Source organism: Epinephelus lanceolatus, chromosome 9 (assembly GCF_041903045.1).
Source record: "Epinephelus lanceolatus isolate andai-2023 chromosome 9, ASM4190304v1, whole genome shotgun sequence".
NCBI classification, from domain to species: Eukaryota; Metazoa; Chordata; class Actinopteri; order Perciformes; family Serranidae; genus Epinephelus; species Epinephelus lanceolatus.
The window spans coordinates 33188798-33215503 of NC_135742.1; the positions used below are offsets into that span (position 1 = coordinate 33188798).

At 42.3% G+C, this 26706-nt stretch overlaps 1 protein-coding gene across 14 annotated transcripts in view; it reads right to left on the minus strand.

Moving 5' to 3' along the window:
- Nucleotides 1–795: 795 nt before the first annotated feature.
- rimbp2b (RIMS binding protein 2b) overlaps nt 796–26706 on the minus strand; it is a 107507-nt gene continuing 81596 nt past the window's right edge. For 8 of the 14 annotated variants that reach the window (XM_078170862.1, XM_033618630.2, XM_078170867.1 and 5 more), the window contains 19 exons: nt 25680–25828; nt 24869–24948; nt 24020–24129; nt 23068–23940; nt 19270–19421; nt 17558–18211; nt 17040–17189; nt 15618–15779; nt 13227–14003; nt 11963–12071; nt 11336–11461; nt 9814–9995; nt 9257–9425; nt 9021–9083; nt 8619–8722; nt 7845–7871; nt 7248–7319; nt 5385–5519; nt 796–2328 (listed from right to left, as the gene is read on the minus strand). In XM_078170862.1, coding sequence (XP_078026988.1) covers nt 2131–2328; nt 5385–5519; nt 7248–7319; nt 7845–7871; nt 8619–8722; nt 9021–9083; nt 9257–9425; nt 9814–9995; nt 11336–11461; nt 11963–12071; nt 13227–14003; nt 15618–15779; nt 17040–17189; nt 17558–18211; nt 19270–19421; nt 23068–23940; nt 24020–24129; nt 24869–24948; nt 25680–25828 — 4292 coding nt within the window. In that variant the 3' untranslated portion in view covers nt 796–2130. Of the gene's footprint in view, nt 4527–5384; nt 5520–7247; nt 7320–7844; nt 7872–8618; nt 8723–9020; nt 9084–9256; nt 9426–9813; nt 9996–11335; nt 11462–11962; nt 12072–13226; nt 14004–15617; nt 15780–17039; nt 17190–17557; nt 18212–19269; nt 19422–23067; nt 23941–24019; nt 24130–24868; nt 24949–25679; nt 25829–26706 lie in introns of all 14 variants that reach the window. The other 6 variants (XM_078170871.1, XM_078170874.1, XM_078170872.1 and 3 more) reach the window with 4 other exon arrangements.

The window sequence follows — 26706 nt, forward strand, 5'->3', positions numbered from 1 at the left end:
CATTACAAAATATCAAATTTATTTAGATGTTTTTTTGTTTAGTTTTCTTTTCTTTAGAAAAGATTGCACATGCACACCCACACAATAATTTGTAACCATCAATATAGGCTGATAATTCTTATCATAAAGCTAGCACACAATTGCAGACTTTAAAACAATATGGTCTTCAAGACACCATGGGGAAAGCTTGCACTGTTTGATTATAAAGTTAAATGTACAAAAAAGGCAGTTTGAAAATCAAGTATAAACATTTAAAAACAATTTTACAAATGGACAAAGTACAAAAAGAGCAACAGTCACTCAAAATGAATAGAAGCAATGTCTGAAGACATGGTCCATAAATAGGAAAAGGTGTACATCAGTTTACCGTAGGTCAACATGGCTGTTCGGCCGAGAATTGTACAGAAAGTATTACAGAATGTTTTGCATACATTCTTTTTTGGCAGTTTCAGTTCAACTCTTTTGTGTAGAAAAAATAGGCTAGATTTTTTTTCCTTTAAATACATGAGGATGAAATGGAAAACAATGTGTAAGGAAATAAAGGTGAACTGTTTCATTTCACGCACAAAGACGGACATCTGCACAATCCTTTTGGGCAGCTTTGAAAATACATTGGCTTTCAATTCATCATACATTCACTACTCTACATTAAGGTGTAGATATAGATATATAGATATATATAGATATACAGTACTTGTATCCTGCACCAACCTAACTCGGGACACACTGAACAGGCATCAATGACAGATTGGCTTGAATAAACATATTTCAGATCTATTAGATTTTGGGTTAGAAGGGTTGAGGGGCAGCGTAGAGGTAGCCTTGTGTCTCACTGTTAACTACTGTGAAAACAGTCAAACCTTTAGTCTTCGAGTGAAGCCCAAAAGTGTTGCATGTTATGAATCAAATGCAGTACAATACCAGGACTTCATTTGCTGATGCTATATCACAGATTTGTTCTTTAATCTGTTTATGTCACGGTTTCCTTTTGTAGAGTAGTCATTTTAAGTCAGATGTGCATCAGTGTGGCATCAAAAACAGTAAACTCAAAAAAGTCCCTTCATTCACTCAGCCTCAGGAGTTTGTATACAGAGAGAATATTGGACTTTTTTTCATGTGTTTTTTCAGATTAAAAAGACTTTCTTTTTCGGGCTTATCTATAGATGATGGACAATGTCAACACAGGAGTCTCAGACGGTTATGTGTAAGCTCTGGTCCTATGGAAATCACGACAGTCACACAATACCCTGCACAGCACAAGTCAGGATTAACATCTGCAAACAGATTTTATGAAGTACCAACATAAATGAAAAGTAGGCATGGGACTGCACTCTACTGGGCAAAGTACTAACCATTGTGTGATTGTAAGGCAAATACATGGAGGTTTGATCTACTCAGGCTGATTTCAATGCAGAGACCCTGTAGTAGGTACAGTATGTGCTTGTTTTATTAGGTGTCTGACTTGTTTGTGGGGGGGACTCTTATCACGAGTTGTTGAGATAGGGCAGGAGAGTTAATTCTGATTTGTCACAGTATACTACACAGCAAGTCAGCTGTGGCGTATTAAAGTACTGCACGCTCCAGGTTCCACACTGAGCCCGTCACATTGCATGCACTCTCGAGGGGTCAGGAGGGAATGTGCTGAAGTAAAGCATGCAAACCTCTCGTACAATTTATGCGACTGGCTGTTTTGAACAAGCTCAAGTCGAGGCCCTGCAAGTCCATCTTTTTCTTCGGAGCTTTAACTGAGCCCTCTGTGTTTGAGTGACATTCTGCGCACAGAGACACTGGTCAGGCTCACAATGTGGTGTGTTAAGTGCCGTCAGACTTGACCAGGTTCAAAATGGAGAATGCCTCAGGCCCGGTCTCTGTCTACAGCAAAACATCAGAGACTTGGAGGTAAGATACTCAATACTACACCGTGAGGTCTCGGGATCATAATATGAAATGTGTTACTGAAATGATGTAGCTGATACTGTTAACAAAATACAAATATTGTAGTATACAACAGATGTACAAGAATAAAGCATTTGCTAAGCTCACAAATGCCACCTGTCCACTGTTAAGTTTTTTTTTTTTTCTTTTAACACTACGAGGACGTGGATGACACTCTCCAAGTATGTTGAGGAATTATTTTACAGCGCCAAGTCTTTGCAATAGTGTCTTCCCTTTGGAGAGCAGTCCCTTTTTCTTTTTGGAGGAGTACATGTCCAGTGGGGCCCTGATGGGACTGCCGGGCCCCACGGTGGCAGGGCCAGAGCCAGGGATGTGTGGACGCACTGTGGGAGAGCCTGTTCTTCTGGGCGGACCCGATTTGTCCAGTGGAACCTAATGGGAGACCCGTAAGGGACAGTTGAGGGTGTTAAAAAGCCAGCCGTCTCTCACACCTCCAGTCACTATTCCCCTCCTTCTCTTAAGTCCTTTCTGTCTCAGCAGGGCCACCATAGCTCTGAAGTCTAGCTCCCTGGATGTTGTCCTGTGTAGCATAGATACACACTCCCTCCCTCCACCTCCCCTCCCTCTGTCAGGTAGAAAGTGTTTCTTTTTTTTTTTTTTTTTTTTCTTTTGTATGAAGCTGCTAGGAATAAGCTACAACACAGAATTTAAGCATGACATTCACTAACTTCCACATCAATGTAAGGTGACAACAGTTCCCAACAGTGAATATCAGGGGCAGGGCAGTTCCTCTCACATAAACAGATACATTTGCAGTTTGGGACAGGTGGGAAATATTTATATCACATTCACTTTCTTTCCCCTTAAATATATATATATATAGAGAGAGAGATATTTACTGATACAACTGGGTTACAGAGAAACTACTAGTCACTATTCCTTTTCTGTAATCATGAGCTAAAAGGCTCCTTTAAATTGCACTTTGGGAAGACACATGGTCAAAGATTCCATTTATATGAGGCTGTATTTATAAGTGCAATGTGTTTTAAACACCAGATCATGTGGCATAGCAAAATCATTCTGCTTATTTTAGTCGTGTATTCTACTGAGTTTAAAGTGAGACTGTGGAACTGTTGAGAGAATAAAACGTCATGCTTACAAATGGAAAAAGGACCAAAAACCGCACCATGCTCAGTTTAACAAGGTGCTTTGATAACCTCTGATTATGATAACCAGAGGTGTGGACTCGAGTCACAAATTTGATTATAGACTTGACAAAATAAAAAAAAAAGTCTTGCAACTTAACTTGAAATATAACACCAATGACTCGTGACTCCACTCCAATAAATTTATTTCCCTTCATTTCCTGATCCAAAGTATCTACCAGCGCTTTTCATTCAAGTCAACACTTAATTACGCTTTGTTCAAACCAATCTGACAGCATCCAGTGAAGTTGCAGGAGAGAGCCATGAACAACTCGTTGGGTTAATGAGTGTCAGCTGGAAAAAATGACACCAAAGATGACTTAATTCACGCACAAAAACTAAACAAATTGCAATATGCAAAACACCTAAGGTAAAAATTACAGATAGCGACGCAACAACTTCCAACAAACTGTGTTAATAATAATAAATACAAACTCTAAAAAGCATTCCTGATTTTTGTAAACTGAATATGTTATTACTCTGATATTAAAATGGCATTACATTTGGTGAAGAGCACATTATGACTTCTATAGGACTCGAAACTCAAAGGTTGGGATTTAGGACCTGACTTGGGACTTGCCAGTCTCGACTTGAGACTTCAGTGCAAAGACCTGAGACTTGCTTGTGACTCACCGCTGATTAGCATTACCATCACTTAGCATAGTACTGTTACAATCCCACATTATCCTGTAATGTCATTTGTAGCAGCTGCTCAGCAAAAGTTCCGGTCTCACTTTAAATTGATTGATTAGTTGACATAACCAAAATGCAAACAGATTTGACCAAACTGGAGTGTTTTTAAATTTCATAAATGAATTTCTTTCACATTTCACATTATGCTTAACATACAAGATAAGGGGCTGAAATTTGGCTGGAGCAAAAAGCCAAATTACGTCAGAGCTTCAAAACCAAATCAAAGATTTTTATGCTTTTCTTTGGATTTTTGCATAGAATTTGTAGGTTTCTGGATTTCTTTCTCAGAAGCAGCAGTCATACTGCACTAGTCTAAATGTTACTACCACTAATTGTGACTGAACCTTTTGATAATTGAAGGTACAACAATGGCCTTTTAGCTTACCATGAGTTACAGCAGGAGACTTATTGCAGGAGACGGACATTGTCATGTACAACACTCAGAGAAACAACTGAAGATACCATACTTCTTGTCTAATGCATTGGCTAGGGTTACTGCCTCCTACCAACAAACAGTATTGAAACTTTTGGTGAAACAAAGGAGAATCCTAAAACTACCTAAAGGCATAGCAGCACTAAAGGAATGTCATACAAAGTATACATGTTGCATACCAGAAACTAAGGGTACCCATGTCATCTGCATTAGACGAGGGGACGTAATCTTGGTATCCTCAGTTGCTCACTTACGTGACGGAAACAGAGCCTTTAAGGTGTGAAATGAACACTCTTCTTCTGTTTTGCCAAGCGGGTGAGGAAAAGAAATAAAAAAAATATGGTGATGGCATTTCAATAGTTTGCACTATGACAATGGCAAATTAGAACACAAGGAAAGAAATATCTGATGACACCTATTAATATTTTAACAATTGCATTATTTGTTTAACGCAAAAATAACATCACATATTTACATTTAATAAATAATTACTTCTGAATGGGAACATAGGCTAAGTGACCTTTGCGTGCTACTTTACAAGAAAGCAATATACAAAACAAGGCGTTCAGGAGCAGATACAAAAGTTGTACTACACTAGACTTATCTTTATATAAAATGTTCAAGAATTCATGCATCTGGACTATAGAACATGCTGAGCTACAGACTACATAGTTCATCTTTCAGTACAACAAAACTATTTACTCTATTAGAAATTATTTGAGATCAAACACAGAATATATTCATAAAGCATCTGTTAGAATGCTAAATATGCATGTGCAAAAAGTGTTGCTGTTTTTCAAGACATGACAGAACAAGTAAAAAGTCACAGGAGCGTTCCCCCCTCCGTTTTACTCTCATTGAGAATGCTTTATGAATACAATAGATCCATGTATTATACAATGCAGAACTTCCCCCCTTTCACAGCAGTAAACATGAAAAATAAAAGTACCTCTGTCAAGTATTAGTCTTAAAGTTTTATTTTTTTTTCTTCATAGATCTTAGACATCTATTTATTTACAGTGTAATGCTCCAAAGTCAGAAATCCCATTGTACTTCAATGAGACACACGCACGCACAGACACGGTACTAAAGGAGATAGAGGGAACTGAAAAGAGTAAATGGATGACAGAGGGCTAGTACTGCGAAGGAGCATGTACCCTTTTGGTCTTTATCCGTGCAGGAGTGTCCTGGGGGTATCGAGATGGTGAGTCAGTTAGAAAAACCTCTACATCATCAGGCACTTCTTCTAGAAAGTTGGAAGGAACAAGTCCCTTGTGTCCGTTGAGCTCGCCCTGCAGAGGACACGAGGACAGTGAGACCTCTGCTGCATTTTACTTTCAGTGTTACCCATAGTTAAACAGTTTCTCCCCATATTTTGAAAAAGTGCTCAGGAAATTTAAATTAAAGCTGCAGCAGAGTTGAGAATTGGGAGGAACTGTTGAAATGACAAATTTTCATGAACACAAGATAGTATGTTCAGCTTTTCATCAAGAACCAGATAACCAAATAACTCTTCCAACTTTAACTCTCCTGGGAGTCTCCTGGATAATTTTACAATACATTGAAATGGCTTTCTATTATTATTTATACAGGGGTTATACACCAGTTGTAATTACCTGTACCTTGTTTCTGAGATATGTTTATTTTATCGGTTTTGAATGTTAGAAAGTGCTTAACTCTAAATGTTACGATACCCATGAGCCGCAGCCACCATTGCTATAGCAAAGAATCCAGTCAGCAGTATGAATCAGAGCTTTGTCATTACAACAGAAAACAAAACACTACTTCATAATTGCCTAATTTATCCAATTCAGCATGCTATTACCAAAGCACACAGCAGACTTTTAAGCTCAGTGATTGGTTGTTTCTTACAGAACAGCTCTTTAGGAACTGTGGTTAACTTTGCTGTACACAGGCGTGTACCTCTATGTCTTTATCAATAAACCATACTCTTTCTTAAAGGGACAGTTCACCCCAAATCAAAAATACATATTTCTCCGCTTACTTGCAGTGCTTTTTGTGAGTCTAGATTTTTTTTGTGTGAGTTGCAGAGTGTTGGAGATATCTGCCGTAGAGATGCCTTCTCTCTTATATAATACAACTAGATGGCACTCAGCTTGTGGTGCTCAAAGCGCCAAAAATAGAACAGCAGCAATGTCTCTTTCCAGAAATCATGACCAGGTTACTCAAGACAACCCACAGACCTTATTGTGAGCAGTTTTATATAGGAACTAATTTTTTTTGCTACCAAACTACACAGCCAATCATATCACTGTGCAGAAGGAAGTGTGCATCTTCTGCGAGCTCACCTAGCACCACTGAGCTAGCAAACATTACAGCTCAGCTGAGGAAGCTCCATTATTGTTTACATCAAGCTGTCACAAGCCTCTTGTATATGAGTAGATGCACGCTTCCTGTTGCATGGTAATATGGTTGACAGGTGAAAAAAATAAACAGCTCCAAGATGAAACTGCTCACAACAAGGTCTGTGGATTATCTTGAGTAACCAGGTCATGATTTCTGGAAGAGACATTGCTGCTGAGTTTCTTTTGAGCACCACAAACAGAGTGCCATCTAGTTCCATTATATTCAAAAAGAAGGCAGACATCTCTACAGCCAATATCTCCAACACTCTGCAACTCACATCAAAACAATCTAGATTGATAAATAGCACTACAGGTAAGAGGAAAAATATGTATTTTTGATTTTGAGCTGTTCCTTCAAGCATATGCTCATCTTTTGTAGTGATGATTCAATTTCATACAAGTCCTGGGAGTCTTTAAACATAAGTTTTCTCAATGCAGAAAATAAACAACTCTTTTTCTTACGGGACCTTGTATGCCCAAAATGAACCCTCCCACCTCACAACTCTTTGAGTAAGTTTGTACAGATTTTTTTGTATAAGTTTTAATGTAAAACTACACCTACTGTCGAACGCCTGGAAGGATGGATTGCTCTAAATAGTCAGGAGACAAAACAGATGCTCAACAGATGTGGAAATAGAAAAGTTTCGCACTTACATAGTAAAAGCCATCTTCATCTATTTCACCAAAAACTGTGATGACATCACCGGCACAGAAAGTCAGTTCAGCCTGTCAAAGAAGAAAGAGCCTTGAGATACATTTGGCTTGTTGTACCTGTCTTGTTGTGTACAGCAGCAAAGGTGTGCAGAGGACTTTCCAAAACATCAAATGTACTGGGGTTTGATGAGTTTGAAATGCTGTGCTTCCTTCTCCAAATCAATGTGATGCATCTTAAACACAAGTGTCAATTCAGTCTCTGCAGACGGACTGTTGCAACTGTAAATGCATCAAATGTTGGAACTTTGAAGACAGGATTGCAACACACTGGGCACATCTGTCCTACGGGATTCTCGAGAACACACAAACCAAACATAGCATATGTACAGTATGTAGGACACAGGTCGACACACAAAAGACCAAACCGAGGAGGGGAGATGCTGGCTCAGGCAATGCATGAGGGGCTGTTTTTATGACCACCAGGGACAGAGGGCCGTGGCCCAGTCATCTGAAGCCCACCTCCTCGTTTGCACTCCAACAAACGGGGGAGGAAACACACAGAGCAGACAGTACTGGACCCTCCTCACCCTCACTCACCTCCTCATTCAGTCTGTTGCCCTCATACTGTGTCGGTGGCAGTGCCAATAGAAAGGTGAGAGTAAGTGAACGGGGGGATGGGGCAAAAAAAAAAAAAAAAAACAGCACGGGAAAGTAATTCAATCCACTAGCTTACACAATGCTAACTCCTCATTCAACCTCACCTGTGTATATTGCCCTGAATCTCACTTAAAGGAATAGTTTAACATCTTCTTGCCAAGAGCTAGATAAGAGGATCGATACGACTCAGATGAAGCTACAGCTAGGAGATGGTTAGCAGGGAGGAACAGCTAGTCTGGTTCTATCTGATTGTGACAAAATCTGCCTACCATCACCTCTAAAGCTCACGAATTATCACGCTATATTTCATTTAATCTGTACAAAAATGTAAGTGTAAAAGAGTAAGGGTTATACGCCAGACTATTTCTTGGCCTTGGGCACGTCTGGTCATCCCAAATTATAGTTTCAGCATGTTGAACTGGCGTCAGAGACGGTGGAAGCTATCAGGGAATGAAGTCAAATATTCAATGGACATGAGAGTAAAATCTTCTCATCTAACCCAGCAACAGAGTGACTGTGCCTATTTACCAAGATGTCAAACTATTCCTTTAAAATCTGAGCTGACTTAACAACACATTGAACATCCTCATCGTTGTGCCTGTGCACCTCAAAATATATTGTGTTCTGACTGCTTTTATGCATTTGTTTACATGATGATGATGACAGAGAATGGTCAAGACAAAGTGAATAGCTGGAGCCACAGGAGGTCACTACCTCTACATCAACGTTTGGAGAGCTTTCTCGGGGATCGTAGTCGTACAGAGCCACCATTCTCCGTGTCGACATTGGATGTTGACGGCCACTCCGTCTGTTCCTCTCTATGAGGAGGAAAAGTAATAAAAGACAGACAAGAAACTAGTCAGTGGGGATAATGTTAACACTTTACTGATGACCAGTGACAATAATATGACACCCCTTCAAGTCCAACAAACTTTTCAATCTGATCATCTGGCTTGCAAGATAATCTATTCCTATGTTCATCGTAGTTAGGGAATGCTTAGTGACAGCAAATATAGTGGAAATTAGCTAAAAGCAGTTCACAGGTGAATCAGTAAAAAGTGAAAAAAGCAGTGAAGATGAAGCAGAGAGCAGAAGAGCATCTCGCTGGACACAGACCTCTCTTGGACTTTCTGGACCTGCGATTTATTGAGCGGCCATCTTTGAAACGGTCACAGTTCACTTCACAGGAAAGCAGAAAAACAGGATTAAGTGCGAGGAGTATAGAAAAGGAGAAACGCGTCAGTAAAGGACAGTTCAGTAAAGCATTAAGTTGGTCAGATAGATACAGAGGGTGTGATAGCAAAGGTCAGAAAAATAATGTGAGGCGGTCCTGAGGGGAAATGATGTCTCACCTAACTTCTCCACAGGAGTGTTGAGTGGCAGGAAGCCCTGTTTTAGGAGCTGATCCATCATGTCGTCATCCTCTGTTTGGATCTCGGAGACCATGTTGCAGGGGATCAGACCCACTCGGTCTCGGACCTCCGCCCTGTAGAAGCCATCTGTGTCTTTGTTCCCAAAGACCTAAAGGAGCAACAAAGCGTCAGGGGGTGACAGGCAGCAAGATAGAAAGGACAGATACAACCCAGTTGCCAGAAAAATGTTGGCATTGTACGTTTCTGCACGCTACATTTGCACATTATTATAAAGTGTATACATTTAAACTTTCAGTTTTACCAACACTGTGGTTAATGTGTTGACGTTTGGGCACAAAAATCACTTGGTTATGGTAAAGAAAAGATAATGTTTTGGTTTAAAATAAAGACTGGGCTGACAGATACCATAAAACCTGCAGCTAGGATTGGCAAAGATTACTACACTTTGAAGAAGCATAACAAAATCTAGTATCATTCTTCTTCTTTCTAGTTTATTTTTTAGCCAGAAACAAACTGTCTAAGACTAAAGCCACCACCTTGATGATCTGGCCCTCCTTGAATGGCAGCTCCTCATCAGCAGCATCGGGGTTGGGAGACATGGACATGGGGTCATAGTCAAACAGAGCCACAAACACACGGGTCATCTCCTCCGGCTCTGACTCCTCATAGTATTCCGCGGAGCGCCGTCCCCGCCCGTGCCTTCGCCCGCCATAGCCGTCTGAAACATAGAGGAGGCCTCTGCTGCTACTACCAGCCTTATACAGCCACGCTGGCTGTAGAGGCAATGAGAGCAGAAGATGTCTCTTTGTTAGAGCTGACAGGGGAGAGGGCGATGAGATGCATGTGTGAAAAAAGAGCCAGAAATCGAATGGGATAATTGTGCTTTTAGTTTTAATCGCTGTCACTTTGAAGACAAAACTCCTTGTTGTGTTCACTCACTAAAAGCAAAGGATGCTTTTAGCAAAAAAAAAAAAAAAAAAAAAAGGCTCGCTACAATGGTAGCCGGGTTCTTCGTTCACACATCTCTGCTTGCTGGCGTGACACTCTCTAAACATCAGAGCACACAGTACAACACAGCACAGACAGGAAACACATGTCAAGCAGTTTTTGGGGTGCAAAGGGAAAACTGAATGACTGTGCACACCAGGAGGACACAAGTAACACTGCACTATTGTTCATTGCTGTTTCACTGCCTTATCTCACAGAGGCTGATTAACATGCATGCTTTCCTTGAATTGGACATGAGGAGATCATTCCTACATCAAATGCAGGCATACGGTCATGCTTTTAGGCCACATCTGGAAACAATGTGCAGCGAAAAAAGGGCACGTTCCCGAGGGAGATAACACATCAAATGCCCCGGCTGTTCTTGGCAACGTAGATATCAGTGAGGGGGAAGGGATGAACCTGATATCAGTTCCCCATGCTTCTCATGGATCACCATGTTAAATGTTTCAATGGCAGATTGTAAGTCTGGATGATGGCTCAGAGATATTGCAACCAATACTAACTAAGCAACTGAAATATGCCTTTGAAAGATGTAAAATGTGCTTTACTGGTGTAAAACGGGTTTTACTTTGATGGCAGCAGAGTTAATGACTGTGCAACCGAGTGATACCAACAAGACAGTCTTTCCTTCTCACTGTTTTGTTAACGGTCATGCAAAATTAAAGCAAATGGGCTACTGGCTCATGAAGGCGAGAGGAGAAGGAAAAGAGAAGGCGGAGAAGCTAAGGAAGAGGAGGGTGGGCTAAGTTGCGGTGGTGTGGGAGGGAAGCCTGGATATGGAGGGTGAATGGGAAGAGTAGGAGTGAGTTGGGGTTTCTTGGGATTGAAGGTGTAGGAGTACATACAGGGAAGGGATTTTCATTCTCCAAAAAACGGGAAAAGTGGCCAGTCTTGTCTTCCCCCGTCAGCTTTATTCAGCTAAGCTAAAACTAAACAAAGCAGCTAACTGTCCAGCACAGAACAAAGACCACCATAACACTGCATGTGTTCAAGACCGATTCTTGGCCTTTTCTGTCATTGTCAAGGTGAATTGTCAGCTGCACCACATACCATATTGATCCTCTGAGGACATAGATCGCCATATCCTGCGCCGAGCTACACTGCCATAGTAAACATCCTCCTTGACGGGTGAGAGGTTCCCCTCACTCCCCTCACTGTTACTGTCCATGGTGATCTCTACAGAAGACACCAATCACAACGTTACGGTCAGAGATCCCCGCACACACACTCTGCTCTACCCCATGGCCCATTCACTCATGCTGAGACAGTAGGATGATGAGGTTGCCCTGAGGTGGGAGGGGTGTACAAGGCAACAGGTTTCACTCTGGAGTCACTGGGTGTAAAACAGCAATGCTTGCACTGTTGCGGGGAGGTCAAATTGGGTGGTCATGTAAACATGTTAACCCACAGTAAACACAGGCATAGGGAGTGTATCTGGGACAACTTTCCTGCAAAACTGCATGTGAACATTTGGCGAATCCAGCTCGTGAGGATGGACAGCTACGGGGTGTGCAAACACCCCACAAAATAAGGGTTCTACGTGGTTGTATAAGCTCTATGGGAGAGATGTACAGCTCGGCTCACATGGGTAAGGGAAACACATGGTATAAATAGCACAAACATCAGTGGCCCTGCAGGTGGGGATGACGCGTCTCCTCATGTGGTGACCTCACTAACCAATGGATGGGATGGGCCGTTGCTGAGGGGGGTTGCCGATGTGAACCGGCCTCCTCCCTGAGTGGTCCAGACGATCTGCGCTTCCGTGTGATGGTGAGTTCCCAATGATCTTTAGAGTAAAAAACAGAAGACAAGAGGTTAGAACAACACGCCGCCTGCATGTAGAAGTAAACATTTAAAGTCTTTTAAAAAAGAATCCCACAATCCTGTTTAAACAACTGAAAAACCATAAGAGCAAATGATGTGATTTCCATTTGTCCTTAGGGAGGCAAAATAATAGTAAAAAAATCCATAAAACAATAAGGAAACCCAACAAACCATCAAAACAAGTAAATCAAATCAACCCTCAACACAACAACATGGACTGAGGGGAGGGGGGTCAGGACGGGTCAGATGTTTAGCTAAAGACCATTTGTTTGGTTTGTTTTGTTCTGTGCATGTCAGCTCCTTGATGAGAGAAGAAAGCAAATGGCAGCACAAGACACAAATGATGAGTAAAGAATGAAAAGAGTGAATGAGAAGAAAGAGTACAAGTGGAGGGTGAGTACTAATGGATAAAGATGTTAGACGAGCAAAGCCATTACAGCATCAGCCTGGGGCTTTGTATACAACAATCACAACATCTAATATGTGAAAACCAATGTTGAACACGACCATTTTTGCTGAAACAAGAGAAAGAGACAAGCAAGAGATGATGCGTATGAGCTGAAGGCTAAATGAATCGCTGCAGGCTGCAGATGTCTTGATGGCCTGGCCTTATTTTGTGTTTGAAGCAATGAGAGGTGGGAGATGCTGAGATAAAGCTCCAAGCACAAGGTGGAGCATTGACGGCTGCAGCTCTGGAGAGTGAGACATGGAGAGCGACAAATGAAGCCGGCAGCTGGCAGAGGGGAGGCAGGGGCAGGGGAGGAAAAGGCGGGAGCGGCACATCCCCATGCACTGCACAGAGACTTTCCTCTAAATGGAACCTTTCCCCTCAAAGACATGAGAAGTCAAAACGTAGTTAAATGGCCTTTAGGTAATTGAAAGCTTTACTTTAAAATCCACCTGACATTCTGAGTACAAGCAAAGTAACTCACACAAAATAAAACATCAAATCAGACCAACCATGAACATGTGATAACTGGTCATCAAATGAAAACTAAAATGCCAAATGAAAGAAAAGAAAAAAGGGGGTAATCATAAAGAAAACAGACAACATTAAGGAAACAGAATGGCTGCAGCTTGCTGATGGAAAGTACAGCAGAAAGTCTGAATCACACACCAGCGGCTGGTCCCGGTTGAGCCTGGACAAAGACTGGGCCCTAGCCTCCCTGTGGGGGCTGTAATAGACCCTGTCCAGCTCGTTCAGCCTGCCCTCGCTCAGGGCCCCTTCCCTGGAGTAGTTTCGCGGCCCACCATCCCGACCAGGCCCAAAGTGCTCCCTGTTCCTAAAGTCACCTGTGTGTACTGACTTGGCTGCAGTCACTGGGATGTCAGAGTACTCCTCCTCTACGCTGCACTGCCGGGTCAGAGTTCTTTTACGGCCCATGGCCAGTGCACGCCTTTCTACCGGGCCTTCACAGTGAATGATGTGAATGGGTCCCCGCATGGGGCTCCCGTGAGCATAGTACCCTCGATAACCCCGGCCTAGAGAGCCTTCTTCCTCACTGCCGCAGTCTAACCCACTGTCAGGACTCTTGGTGTTCTGGCGGTTGGGTCGTACCAAGCTGCGGTCGTCTGCGCTGTAGCAGTAGCGGCTGTCGGTGAAGCGAGGGGAGGAGCGCTGGCGCTGCAGGTGGCGTGAGTTCTTGCTGGGGGTGAGATGGTTGTGGATGTGGCCATCCTGGGAGTACGCCCGTCGCTGAGTGTGTGGCGTCCCCGGCCGCCCGCCGTCTTCAAAGCACAGGCGCTGGCCCATGCTGTCCACACAGTCCGACTCTTCCTCCACCTCGGGGATGCTGTGGAGACGCTTGCTGCGGAGCGACTTCTGCTTCACCACCTCCCTCTGGAGGTCCCAGCAGTCTCTTTCCTCGGCTAATTCCTGACGCCTGTAATATGCCTTCGGTCGTGAACAGGAGGCAAAGTTCCACCATTTCACAGTTCAGTTAATCAGTTCAATTCAAAAGGTTCAGTTTAGATTTTTTTGTGAGGAGGGTTGAAAAGTTTTTCGGAGGTTTTAGAACACGCAGGAAACAACACAGTATGTGAATAGAACAAATGGGGGGGAAAGACAAAATAAAGACAGAATTAGTTATTTGTGGCAATGTAGTAAGACATGCAGTCTCATTCCGTGAAGAGGAAATGGCATGCTCTGAACAGGAATCTCAAAGGCTCAAATGTGGAGTGATAACTGATAAACTGAGTGTGGGCACAGAGGTTGAATGTGGAAGAGGGAATTTCACTCGTGAGAAATTAGAAATATCCAAATGAAAAGTAAGTGACAGGCTGAGTTGGTGCCACGGGTGAGGGATAAATGAAAACATCAGTGTGGGTAAAATTAATCAATAAATCTTAAAAGAATAAGAAAATTAACACAATGAAGCTGAGTGAGTGGAAGAATCAGCTGCTGAGGACATACTGTATCAGGACACTTTTTTACCAACAATTTCAAATGTAGTGAAACATACAGAACTTCCTTTAGTGTGCTCACAGAAAACAACAGCAGAAGCAAATTTAACACTTATATACTCTAACACTATACTCTTAACAATGTCTAAATCAAATGCTTATATCATTACTATACATATTTTAAAATAATGTTTTTACAGAAATAAAACAGTGATGGATGATGTGCAACAGTGATTTACAAATAGATGGCGATGGCAAAAAGGAGATGCAGCATTGGTGTATTTGATACACTAATGACTACCCCTCATGAACATCACATTACCGTACACATTTAACTGAACAAATACAGGGACAACCTGACCAAATTTGTGAAGATTTTATATTAACTTCACTACAGCCACTACAGTTTAATCCTCACTCTCATAACATGATGTTTTTTTTGTTTTTTTTTTTTATCATGACAGCAGATTGGCTGTACATCCACATGTCCCCACTGACACACCAAATGAAGACAGGATCATGTACCAACAATGTTAACATTTACATCGACAGTAGAAAAATCAAACATTACGACATGACGGACATAAACAAACGTGAATATTTCCATTTAAGTACTCACTTAAATGAGATTCCCATATGCACCTGATATGCCATGACCCTCTGATACAGCACAGTATATTAATATTTGCACTTCAATATAACAATTGACTTGAACACTTATAACACTCCTTTGGTGCAGTGTAAAGAGCATCAAAATGCAATGCAAACCATAACGAAACATTACGCCTTCAGTTTGCAGCCTTCCCCTCTAGCATGCGCTACAGTAATGTTTACACGGCCATTCCCATGAGCTCAGCCCTGATTGACTAAAGCGGTGCTGGAGGGGCGGGGGTGTAGGAGCAGGCTGGGGTGGGGAGGCTGACTCAGCTAACACAAGGCAGGGGAGCTCAGCCAGGCAAAGCCACGACGGGCCTGGTTGTGGAGCCTGTGAGAGAGAGCAGGTACCTCTGAAGGTGGCAGGACCCTCCCTCCCTAAACCCCAGTCCCCCCCTCCATCCTCTGTCTTCCCCCTGGCCACTACAGATTGAAGGTGTGCAGTATGTACCTTAAGAGTGTTGTGAGAGTTGATGCTGCGTCTGCGGCCCTCCTCCAGTTGCATCTCAGAGTAAAGATCTTCCTCGTCCTCCTCCATTATGTCGGACAGGTCAGAGCCCCGGCTACTCTCTGTGTGGTACTCCTCGCTGTGGCTGTAGTGGTGGTGATGGTGCTGAGGGAAACAAGAGAGAGAAAGAGGAAAGTGAGTGAATTAGGTAGAGATCAGCCAGTTTAAAGTTTTATATTATCTTATTTGACGACATCTTTGGTGCTGGATAAGGTGGCAATAGTCACCATTACCAAAGAGGCAAAGGAAAGTGTCGAAGCTAGAGACTCACAGCAGGTTCTCTCTGGAGGCGGCACGATATGTCAATTGTTGTGCGAGCAGTAGCTTAGCTGTTCACACCAGAAGCCCATTTGCCTGTGACAGTCAGCAATCTCTTTTGCTCCTCTGCTCTTTTCTAATCACACATAGAGCTCTGTCAGTCTGTCTGTCTGATTGTGTGTGCATATGCGTCTGCTCATCTCTCTCACCCTGTTTAGACACAAGTGATAAATATGTGGAATAAGTACGCCTACATAATTTAAAAAACACAATCACAAACAGCGGTGATACTGAGCTATTTCTAGAGTTTCAAATTTCATCATGGGCATAAAATCGGGGAAATGAAACTGAGAGAACAGCAGGAAGAGGGGCAGGATCAGATCATTTACATGATATATATCCTTTATATAATTAATAACAGATTTTTGATACGTTTTCTGGCTAGACTGAGTCATGGTCCACAGGGGAAATAGACTGGAAACTGAAACTATCTCTGCAGATAGTGAGCTGGCCAGGGAGCTCAGCACCGTGTCCAGTGTGAACAGCCTAATTGGTTAACATGGGCGCAGACATGACCCGTGTAGACCCGGCGTCAAAATACCAATGATGTCACCTAAAGATTCAGACGGCTATAAACTCCAGTTGGCTTGCCAGATTCCTTTAGCTTTCAATACTGATAAATTTAAACAAGTCTACAGCTATTGGTTATTTTACAATCAAAACCTGGAAGTGGTGTTCATATAGTTGTGTGTGGGGGTTAAAAACTCTTGTATAGCTACACAATGTGCACTAAAATTATGCAAATGTTTTGCCAAAGTAAATTTTCAGTTTACAACTGGATTTTTTAACACTTGTCCTCTTTCCCTTAGAAATATTTATTCAAAAAATATGTATACAAGATTATGGGAAATGCAAGTATAAACTTGAAGGAAAACAGATGCAGAAATACTCAATAAGAAGGGCCTAAATTAATATGTTTGGATCTGATTTGATTTCATTCAATTGGACTTTGCCCATATGTAGGTACAGATTCCTCCCTCTTCCCAGACACATGATTCACATTTTCTGATTGTCTGAGCACAGCTTGTTGTGTTTTCTGTAAAGTACCTGTCTGCCCAACTCTGAGCCCCTGAGGAATTCATCCACCGAGGCTCCTCTTCTCCTCGCATGAGGAGAGTCGTAGCCGTCCTCCTCCTCATCAGAGTTGAGTGGATGCAAGGCGTTGCCTCGCTCACTAAAGATATTCCTTTTCTCAACCTTATAAGAGAAATGTTTGACATTTATACTGGAAAAAAAAACCATCCAAATAATTAAGTGTGACATACCTACTACCAGTTTTTTTCTCCAACAAAACGAAAAAATACAGTGAGGTATTTAAATGTTCACCTTTTTGCTAATGTAGGTTCATAATCATTAATCATAAGAGACCAATAGTTCTGTCTTGAAATCAATACTTTATAGCTTTAAGAGCAGGCTGGTTTTTAGACACAAGTAAAATCACCTTTTCATCTGATAGATATTCCTGTTTGCATCATGAAAAATCAGATTTACATTATGAAAAATCAGAGATCACTACAGTTATAATATAATATTGTTACAATTGATATAATTGAATCACCACGTACCCGGTTGCCCTCGGCAAACACTCTCTGGGCAGCTTCCCTGGCCATGGCCTTGGCGATGGTGTTGGGGATGGGGACTCCCTGAGGCTGTGGCAGGATCCTCTGAGGAGAGGGCGATCGCCGTGGCTGAAAGTGCGGCGGCTCCAGGTTGGGTCCACGCATGGGAGGCAGCGGAGAGGGGGATCGCTCCCACGGCTGGGCTGTCCGTAGTCCCACCTCATGCTCTTTGGTTTCTGGCTCTCTGGCACTTGCTAACGGTTTGGACTTGGGCATGGGGTGGCGCTGGAAATGAGGAGGGGGTTGGCAGATGGGCTGCGAATGCGGCTGTGCGTGGGGCAGCGTGTGGGGCTGGGCTCTAGGCAGAGGCTGCACCTGGGGCTGTGGATGATTTGGGGGGTACGTCGACGGGTAAGGAGGATGGGTTTGTGAGTGTACCGGGTGGGGCTGCGGGTGGGACATAGGGTGGGGAGGCGCAGTGGTTCTGTGGGAGAGGCGTGGAGAGCCCAACAGATTGTGCGGGATGATGGCCACAGGCGAGTCCTGGGACTCTCCTTGTGTTGATAACGTCCTTACAATGACTTCCCTGGCCTCCAGACACTGAATCCTGTTTAACTCCACGGTCACATAGTCTGCTGTGGGGTATAAGACCTCTGCTATCTGTATTCACAAAGGAACCAGAGAGTCCTTACCAAAGGGCAATTCAGAATGTCAGCATACAAAAGTACTCACTCTATAACCATACCATCATACAAACTATATGCATTTCTAGTTCTCATAGCTGTTGGCTGAGTATTAAAAAATAAAAATCCTTGAAAATATATCATAACACACAGATTTGTAAATGTACACGGACCGGGTGAGCATGTTTAAACTTAAACTAAAGCACTTAGCCTGCTGGAAAAATTCAGCTGGTTTAAGATTAAACTGGATACTATCATGGTTGCACACACACACACACACACACACTCAATAAAAACATAAGCTCACTGTGCCAAAGGGATGTAACACTGAACCACTACCATGGAGCCAGTTAGACTTTCTTTCTCAAAGTTACAGCTTCAGTGATGCTCATCTCTGGGGGATGGATTAGTGATTGGACGATATATGATTTTATTGTGGATCAGGATAGAAACCACTCGCAGTAACTTCATCATGGTGAAATTTTATTATCGAGATAATTGTGAATATCATGTCCGGCAGCATCTAAACTAGCTGCTGGGCAACCAAAATAAGAGACACTCTTCAAAAACAGGCTGCATACACGACAACCTCCAAAACGAAGAAGATGATGCCATTTTAAATAGTAAAAAAAAAAAAAGCCTGCCTTTTTAAGATTGTTTATTGTTTTTCACTATGAAGGATGTTCACTAAAAAAGATGTGTGTCCTCTCTGTGATGCAACAAACTATTTGTTTCATTACAAAATGTACGACAAAGTGATTCCAGTATGTTTTAGTGCCATTTAAGACTTTCAAGCATATTTTCATGATTATCAGAATAATACTGCAATTATTTCGGCCAGTATAATTGTAACATGAAATTTTAATATCGTCCCATGCCTAGGCTGGATATCAGCATTATATCATTTCTCCAGGAGATGGCAATAGAGCACTACTCATAGAAGTCACCAACGAGGAAGGCAAAGGCTACCTTTTGTAAGAACTATACTGTAAGACTGAAAAAAAAAAAAAAAAGACTTGTTCTGACATTTGGTACCTTTTGTCCCTTTGTGCACACGGCGTAGCCAATCACACTGGCACCGTTGGAGGTTCCTGAAGACGACAGAGGCGGCGGCTTCCATCTGACCTGCAGGACCCCCGGCGTCTGACCACACTGGACCTGCACCTCCTGGGGAGGGAGAGGGGGCCCTGGGGAGCACAACACACACACTGAGTAAGGAGAGAAAAAAAGACAGCTCAACAGCAGCTAAATCATTTCTGCCTATTTGAACAAAAAAAATAATGTGCTGACCTCGGTGCTATGGACTTTCCACTGTGCTATTCAATAACCATTTCACAGTGGTATGAAACAAGGCTGTTCCCAGTCTATATGTCTCACATACACAGTACTGTATACAACCTCGTGGGATTACCAAGAATTGTATTAAAAACATAATGTATACTAAATTCTAAATTATCCTAAAAGCATTTTCATTTTCCCTGAAACGGCCAGCTGGTGTGTGCTGTGAAACACTGAGCCACTGACAGCTGAATGTCAAATTTATTATATTCAAATATTGTAATTTTTAGGATAATTTTGTTGTATTTATGCTCATCTCTGTGCAGGTTCATGATGTGTATCCTGAGATTCATTCATATGCGCATCAGGCGCAGGCGTTACATTGGTTGAAAAAGCCAAGTTTGTCAACACACAGCCATAAATGTATGTACAGCGATATCCTGTTGCCAGATTCTCGCTGACAATATTCTATGGAGCATTAAAAAAAACACAGTTTGCTATTTCCACAATCTGTCAGTGCTGCCTGCATACTAAACAACATACCCATCTGTGCGGTGCTGCTGCTCCCCTGCAGTCACACAGTGAGAGAGAGAGCGAGCAGATGCAGTCAGCAGTATCTCGGAGCTGCAACATGCAGCTGTTTGTGTGTCCGAGAATCTCCATCAACACAATCTTAATCACATTTCTACGCTGACTGTCAGCAGACAACACGCGCAGTCTTAGAACAGCAGCAGTGGTTGTTTGGAGATTTCATTTCCTCTTGTCATTTCTAAACTACGCCTGTCATAAACAACAAGCTCCTCTGAGGACTCAAATGAGTTTAAATGAATATTTCAGTGGAGCCACTTTCATTAATACTGGACACAAACAGCAGACCCCAATTTCCAGGCAGGGAATTGGAGGCTGCTCTGTGTGACTAATATTAATAAAAATGTGCTTTCGCTAAGCACTGATGAAGTTGTTTGTTTGAAGAACACATGCTAAGTGTGAAAGCCTGATATAGTGCCTCTAGACACTGCCCTCCTTATTGACAATGGTTGTCCGCCACCGATACTGACACTATTTCAGACGCCTCTAATTAACATGTTCAATAGATAGATCATTTAATGAACTCTCAGCATGTTAGCTCGTCAGCTGCCAACGGGAAATGTCAATTTAAACTTCAGCGCCTCTCTGTCCTCCCCCTCTTTCTCTCCCTCTACCTCTGTGTCTTTTCCTGCATTCACTCCCTTTCAGCCTTTTTCCCATTCAGTGCTTGACTTCATAATCTCTGTGTTTATGTCCAACTTGCCTGAATGGCCTCCATCTTATCCCAGTGCCTTAACAGTGACTCTGTTTACACGCACAATAATATTCCATTCTGAATATAACAATATTCTGAATTTGATATGGGTCATATAAACAGCATATTCCGTTTGAACATTTTGAATTTGGCCTTTTTCCGAATGCTGCATTTATCAAATAAGACATGTAGGATATACCAGTATTATTTGAGTTTCAGAAGCATTCTTCTTCTTAGAAGCATGCACAGCTGCATGTAAATGTGATCATTAGTGACATATTCATTTTCATTAGTCTTGTAAACATATGACATAAATATGTATGAATACTATCTCAGAATAAGAGCAAAAAGTGGAATATTTTGTGCATGTAAATGAGTCACTGGGAGTTTTGTTCTCTTTTCCATGTCAAGTAAAGGTTAAATAATCACAATCCCTTCTGGAAATTTAGTTATATACAAAGCAACAATATGACATGTCTGAACCATATTTTATCTGCACCCACAACTGGCTAACTACACTGTACCTTTAGAGTTACACACAACAGAGCCATGAATGTAGCTGGCTGTGAAGACAATACCTCTTGTTACATTCTCACTTTAAAAGATTTCCTGTAGCTAGACAGTCAGGCTGTGAGACCCAAGTCAGCACTGGCAACAGCAAAGCATCACTGTGCCTCATGGGAGAGGAAATCCCAGAGATCTGCGCTCTCTATTTACACTAATTTGGCTTCCAGAGACAGTGTTTCCAGTGGTAAAGCTCCACTCTGCAAATGCATCCTCAGTGTTTTCTCATTGCACTTTTCTTTTTTTTCTACCATGCATGTGTCTTATCACAGCAGTACACACACACACACACACACACACACACACACAAATCCTTGAGGGCAATCTAAAAGTGGCTGGGGAAAAATGAAAATGGCTGAGATGTTTGTCAGGTTTGTAAATGTAATGGGCTTGAAGCGTGTGGCAGAGTAAATAAATAGATTGCTGTGTTGAATGTAAATTACCAGATGGCTTTCATTGTGAAATATCAGATGACTTTGAAACAGAATATGAGACTACAAGAACGGCAATCAGATTGGAGGGGGACAAGAGAGCAACGCTGGCCCTTCATCATAAATACGCTTTTTATACAAAACCTACAAACTAACTCCATTTGCAGACACTAACAAAACTAACACTCTGATTCAGTCTGAGCTCTCTTGTCAAACTTGCTTCCAGCCACAACCAGCAATTGTGTTTTCAGTGAAAAAGCTCTGATAAACCCACTGAACCTACTTTCCCAGCACCAAACAGCAGATAAAGACTAGCTTATAAACACAGTGGAGCATTTTGCTGCTAAAGAGACAGATATTTTTCTCAGGTATTGACAAGAGATAAAAGAATCTCAAAAGGAATGTTGGATTAACATTTGCCAGATGGCCAAAAAACATGCATCCAAAAGAATGGTAATGTGTCTGCTGGACGTGTACATAAGTAACTATTTGCCATAAGTTAACCTCATTGAGTTTATACTGCTTCCAAACAGCCAAACATTACACAATGCACATTTGGGTTAAATTTTAGCACAACTAAAAATAAAAGTCAGTTTCAGCTAAAATCAATTTCAGAAGTTTAACAAGACAAAGAGACAAAAGCCACACTTCAGACTCTGTGTGAGTTTACCTAAGTTGGACACTGCCTTGAGCTAATTACCACAGCTAATTGCTACAATGCTGATGTTAAGCAGGTATAATGTTAATCACTTTCTCCATATTGCATGCTAACATTTGCTAATTAGCACTAAACAAAAAGTACAACTGAGGCTGATGGGGATTGGCAGGGATTGGTCATAAACTAAGGCGTCACAAATTAAAAATTTGGCCCTATGATGGTAAAAACTCAGAAGATCACCAAGAACACAGCTTATCAGAATTCATTGTGAGGGGGATATACATGTTTGTACCAGATTTCAAGTCAATCCATCCAGTTGTTCAGATAGTTCACAATTCACCACAAATCTGTGTTGCCAGAGAAAAAGTCAAGGGATCTCCTGAGTTATTGGGATACATTCTCTGGGCACCATGGATACCTGTACCAATGGCAAAATTTTAGTCTGGACCAAAGCAGTGGACAGAGCGACCAACCAACACAGCTTCATTGCCATCCCTGGAGCCATGTGGCTAAAAATATCCCAGTCTAGCCGTGACTATACAACCATACATCACATGGAAAAAAGTCCCTGCATGAGTGTGCTTTACTGAACAGATGTGAGTAATGTTTGGGAGGCTGACCTGCAGGCTGAGTGCAGAACTCCACAGAGATTTCCCTCTTCTCTCTCTGATCCATCGGAAGCTGCCAAGGCACCTGATGCGGCTGCGCCACAACCTTCACCTTGTAAACTGTCATGGGCTTCAGGTTAAAGAACTTGTACTTGTAGCCCCCTGCCTTGACCATGTCGTACTCTGCACCATTGAGGAAGATGGTGTGACTGTAGTTGCTGTTGCTGGGCATCCAAGAGAGCTCAGCAGAGACCTGCGTGATGCTGTCCACCCGCAGGTAGTAAGGTGCCACCACCACATCCTTTCCCACGAGCAGAGTGCACCGGAGCTCGTCCGACGGGCCCCGGTCAGTGATGCTCTGCACTGAGATTCGGTAGGTGTTGGTGGCCAGATTGAGCTTTTCAAGAAGGGACTTTGTCCTGCCCCCGTAGGGGACACTCATGCGTAACTCCTTATCCACCAAGACATTGTAGCCACTGATGGAGCCCCAGCCCGGTGGGACCACAGGAGGATCCCAGCCAATAATCACGCTCTTGGCCAGTTGTTTAATCAGGTTGATGCGGCGGGGATAAGGCACAATGTCTTCACCGACCTCGTCAATGCTGACATCCAAGGTTCCTGTCCCGTTGCTGGAGGAGCCCAGGAGGTCCATGCCCAAGCTGCTGGTGCTTAGACAGTCTAGTTTACCGTCAGACAGCAGGCTGCTTATGCCTGTTCCCATTCCTGTGCCCACTTTCAGTCTCTGAGGCCCCAGGCTACTGTGGTTGAGGTAGCCAGATTCTTTAGCCACTGTGTCCCTGTGCTGGACAGAGGGTGTCTCCTCATCTTGGACAAAATCCACAAAATTGGATGGGACGAGTCCCCGCTGTCCATCCAGCAGCTCTCCTGAGAAACAAAAAGCAGATAGTTGGTACTGTGGTGATACTGAATAGAAAAGATTGAACAAAACCAAGGCAGGTCAGACCTTCGTAAAAGCCATCCTCATCCATTGTCCCATAAACGTAGAGGTACTTCCCTGCCACCAGGGGGAGCTCTGCCTCAGGATGCTCATTAGGCCCATCATAAGGATTGTAACTACAGTGAAAAACATAAAATGTACAATTCATCTGCAGAGGTGTTATATCTACACATCTTTTAATAATAACTGTGCACCATGTCAACCACTCCAATCCTCTAATATGTATGTCAAGGGACAATGTCTTGCTGAGAGCTTGTTTGAAAATATGAAGTTTGTTTCTATTTTTTATTTTCTATTCTGTTTTTTTTTTTTTACAGATATGAGAGCACTGAGAAAAGTGTGGGTTGAAAGCTGTGGCCCTGTTTCACATATTTGTGCTCTGAGGATTCCAATTATTTTTTGTGCTGACAGGTAATTTTCTTTAGAGATAGAAACACTGAATCATCTTTAAGACTGCAGCCTAAAGCTCTGTGAGAGAAAGCAAATAGTCTCAGTAAGATTTGTCCATGACTTGTCCACACTGCGCAGCCAGTTCTGTTGACTGTAAAGAGGTGTGTAAAAGACTGTTGGCCACCTCTCCTGTTAATTATCACCCTCTCTTAGGATTTTCAGCTGTTTGAGGGTTTGTGTTATGTTAGCACAAAGCTCCTGTTAACACTTACTCTGAAAATGTATTGAAACCACTTAAAAATATTTCAAAATTAAAGCACTATAAGGACTTTAACAAACTTGTTAGAAACAATCGGTGTCTCATCCCACACTGATCTGATTACAAATTTCAGGATGAGGTTGTGTATTTTTTCTGTGTTTAGTGGTGAATAGGTGAATAAGTAATTTTGTGTAATGTCTACGTACCTGTACCGAGCAATACACAGACGAACTTTCCCCGTGAACCTCGGTTTGGACCTGGTAGTTGAGCTGAGCTCTTTGTCCATCTAGGAAACCCAACAAAAAGACAATAATAACCCTATTTTCAGCATGGAGATCTATTTGTGTTTTCACCTTTCATATCATACTCAGAAAAATAGAGTGGCAAGCTTCGTAAGTTAGAATGAAGAAGCAAATAAACTAGTTTGAGTTATATAGTTATATGTTTGAGTATGACACTGTAAAATCAAAAATACTGGGCCTGTATATCCCCGTGTCTGTGCTCTGTAATTCGCTGAATGTCTTCCACAAAATTGGAAAAAAAGAACACAACATGCACAATATGTCTTTTGTTTAAACATTTCACCTCCTGTGCACTAAAAACATTTTTATCAGTCCTAAATTGTGTGAAACCAGGAGGCCCCCTGCACACCTGCTGCATGGATTTTCTCTTGTTCAGCCCAAACACATTACTTAGATTAAAATGAAGAAGCAATTTTTTCCCACAATTGTGACAAACTGCTGTTTGTTCTAAAAACTAACAAAGGCAAGGTAACATATCTAACTTTGTTGAGTTGAGCTCACTTAATGCTGTTTAGGTGACACTCCACAACAGGATTTAATTTGGGTAAACAGGGCAGAATAAAGCAGTACTTTGGGATTCCTCTCTGTTGCTGTCACACGTCGTCATTTCGGATGTTTAAATAGTCTTGCCTTGTGCATGTCATGGAAAGTGTAAATGGAGTAATGTGCAACAAAGTGAAAGCCATATGGGACACAATTAGACACTATCACATACCTCAGAGAGGAAAGCCCGCGCTGGGCTGCTGACTCGACCGCGAGTGAGGAATGTTGGCTTGACAGAGAGGAGCTCGGGCTTGTCTCCACTGATCTGGAGGGGTCGAATGAACTCAGATATCAAAGATCTGCTTGTTGGAGCCTCATTGCCTGTGGAACAAACAGAACTTCTCTCATTAGATCTTCACATCAAAATGTAACAGAACTAATATCAAACTTGTGATCAAAACAGAGAGAGACAGGCAGAGAGTTACAGAAAACACAACAGAAACTTAAAAGGACAGTTCACCACAAAATCAAAAGTACACATTTTTCATCTTACCAGCAGTGCTTTTTATCACTCTAGATTGTTTTGATGTGTTGGAGATATCAGATGTAGAGATTTCTGCCTTCTATCAAATATAATGGAACAAGATGGCACCCGGCTTGTGTTGATCAAAGTGCCAGACGGATACATTTTTAAAAAACCCAACAGGGATGTCTCTTTCCAGAAATCATGACGCGGTTACTCAAAGGAAATCCACAGAAGTTATTGTGAGAAGTTTCATATCAGCCAAACATATCACCATGCAGAAGGAAGGGTGCATCTACTCATGGACGAGAGGCTCGTGACAGCCCGAGATGTAAACTTTAATAGCATCCTCCTTGGCTGAGCTGTAATGTTAGCTAGCTCAGAGGTGCTAGGTGAGCTAGCAGTAGATACACACTTCCTTCTGAGTGGTGATACAGTTGGCAGGTGTAGTTTGGTAGAAAGAAAATAGTTCCTGCATAAAACTGCTCTCAACAAGGTCTGTTAATTGTCTTGAGTAACCAGAGGCCTGTGCAACAAAGCAGGATTTGAAGTTAGCAAAGTAGCTTCAGGGTTAACTCTAGGTCTTCAGTACTACCAAGCTGGTTCTCTTTTTACTGGGATAAATCACCTCGGCAACTTATGCTGAACAGCTAACCTGCTCCAGAGCAGGTAAACTTCAGAGTATCAGATCACAGGCTGTCAATGGCCCGACCTCTGACTAATCAGATCACTGAAG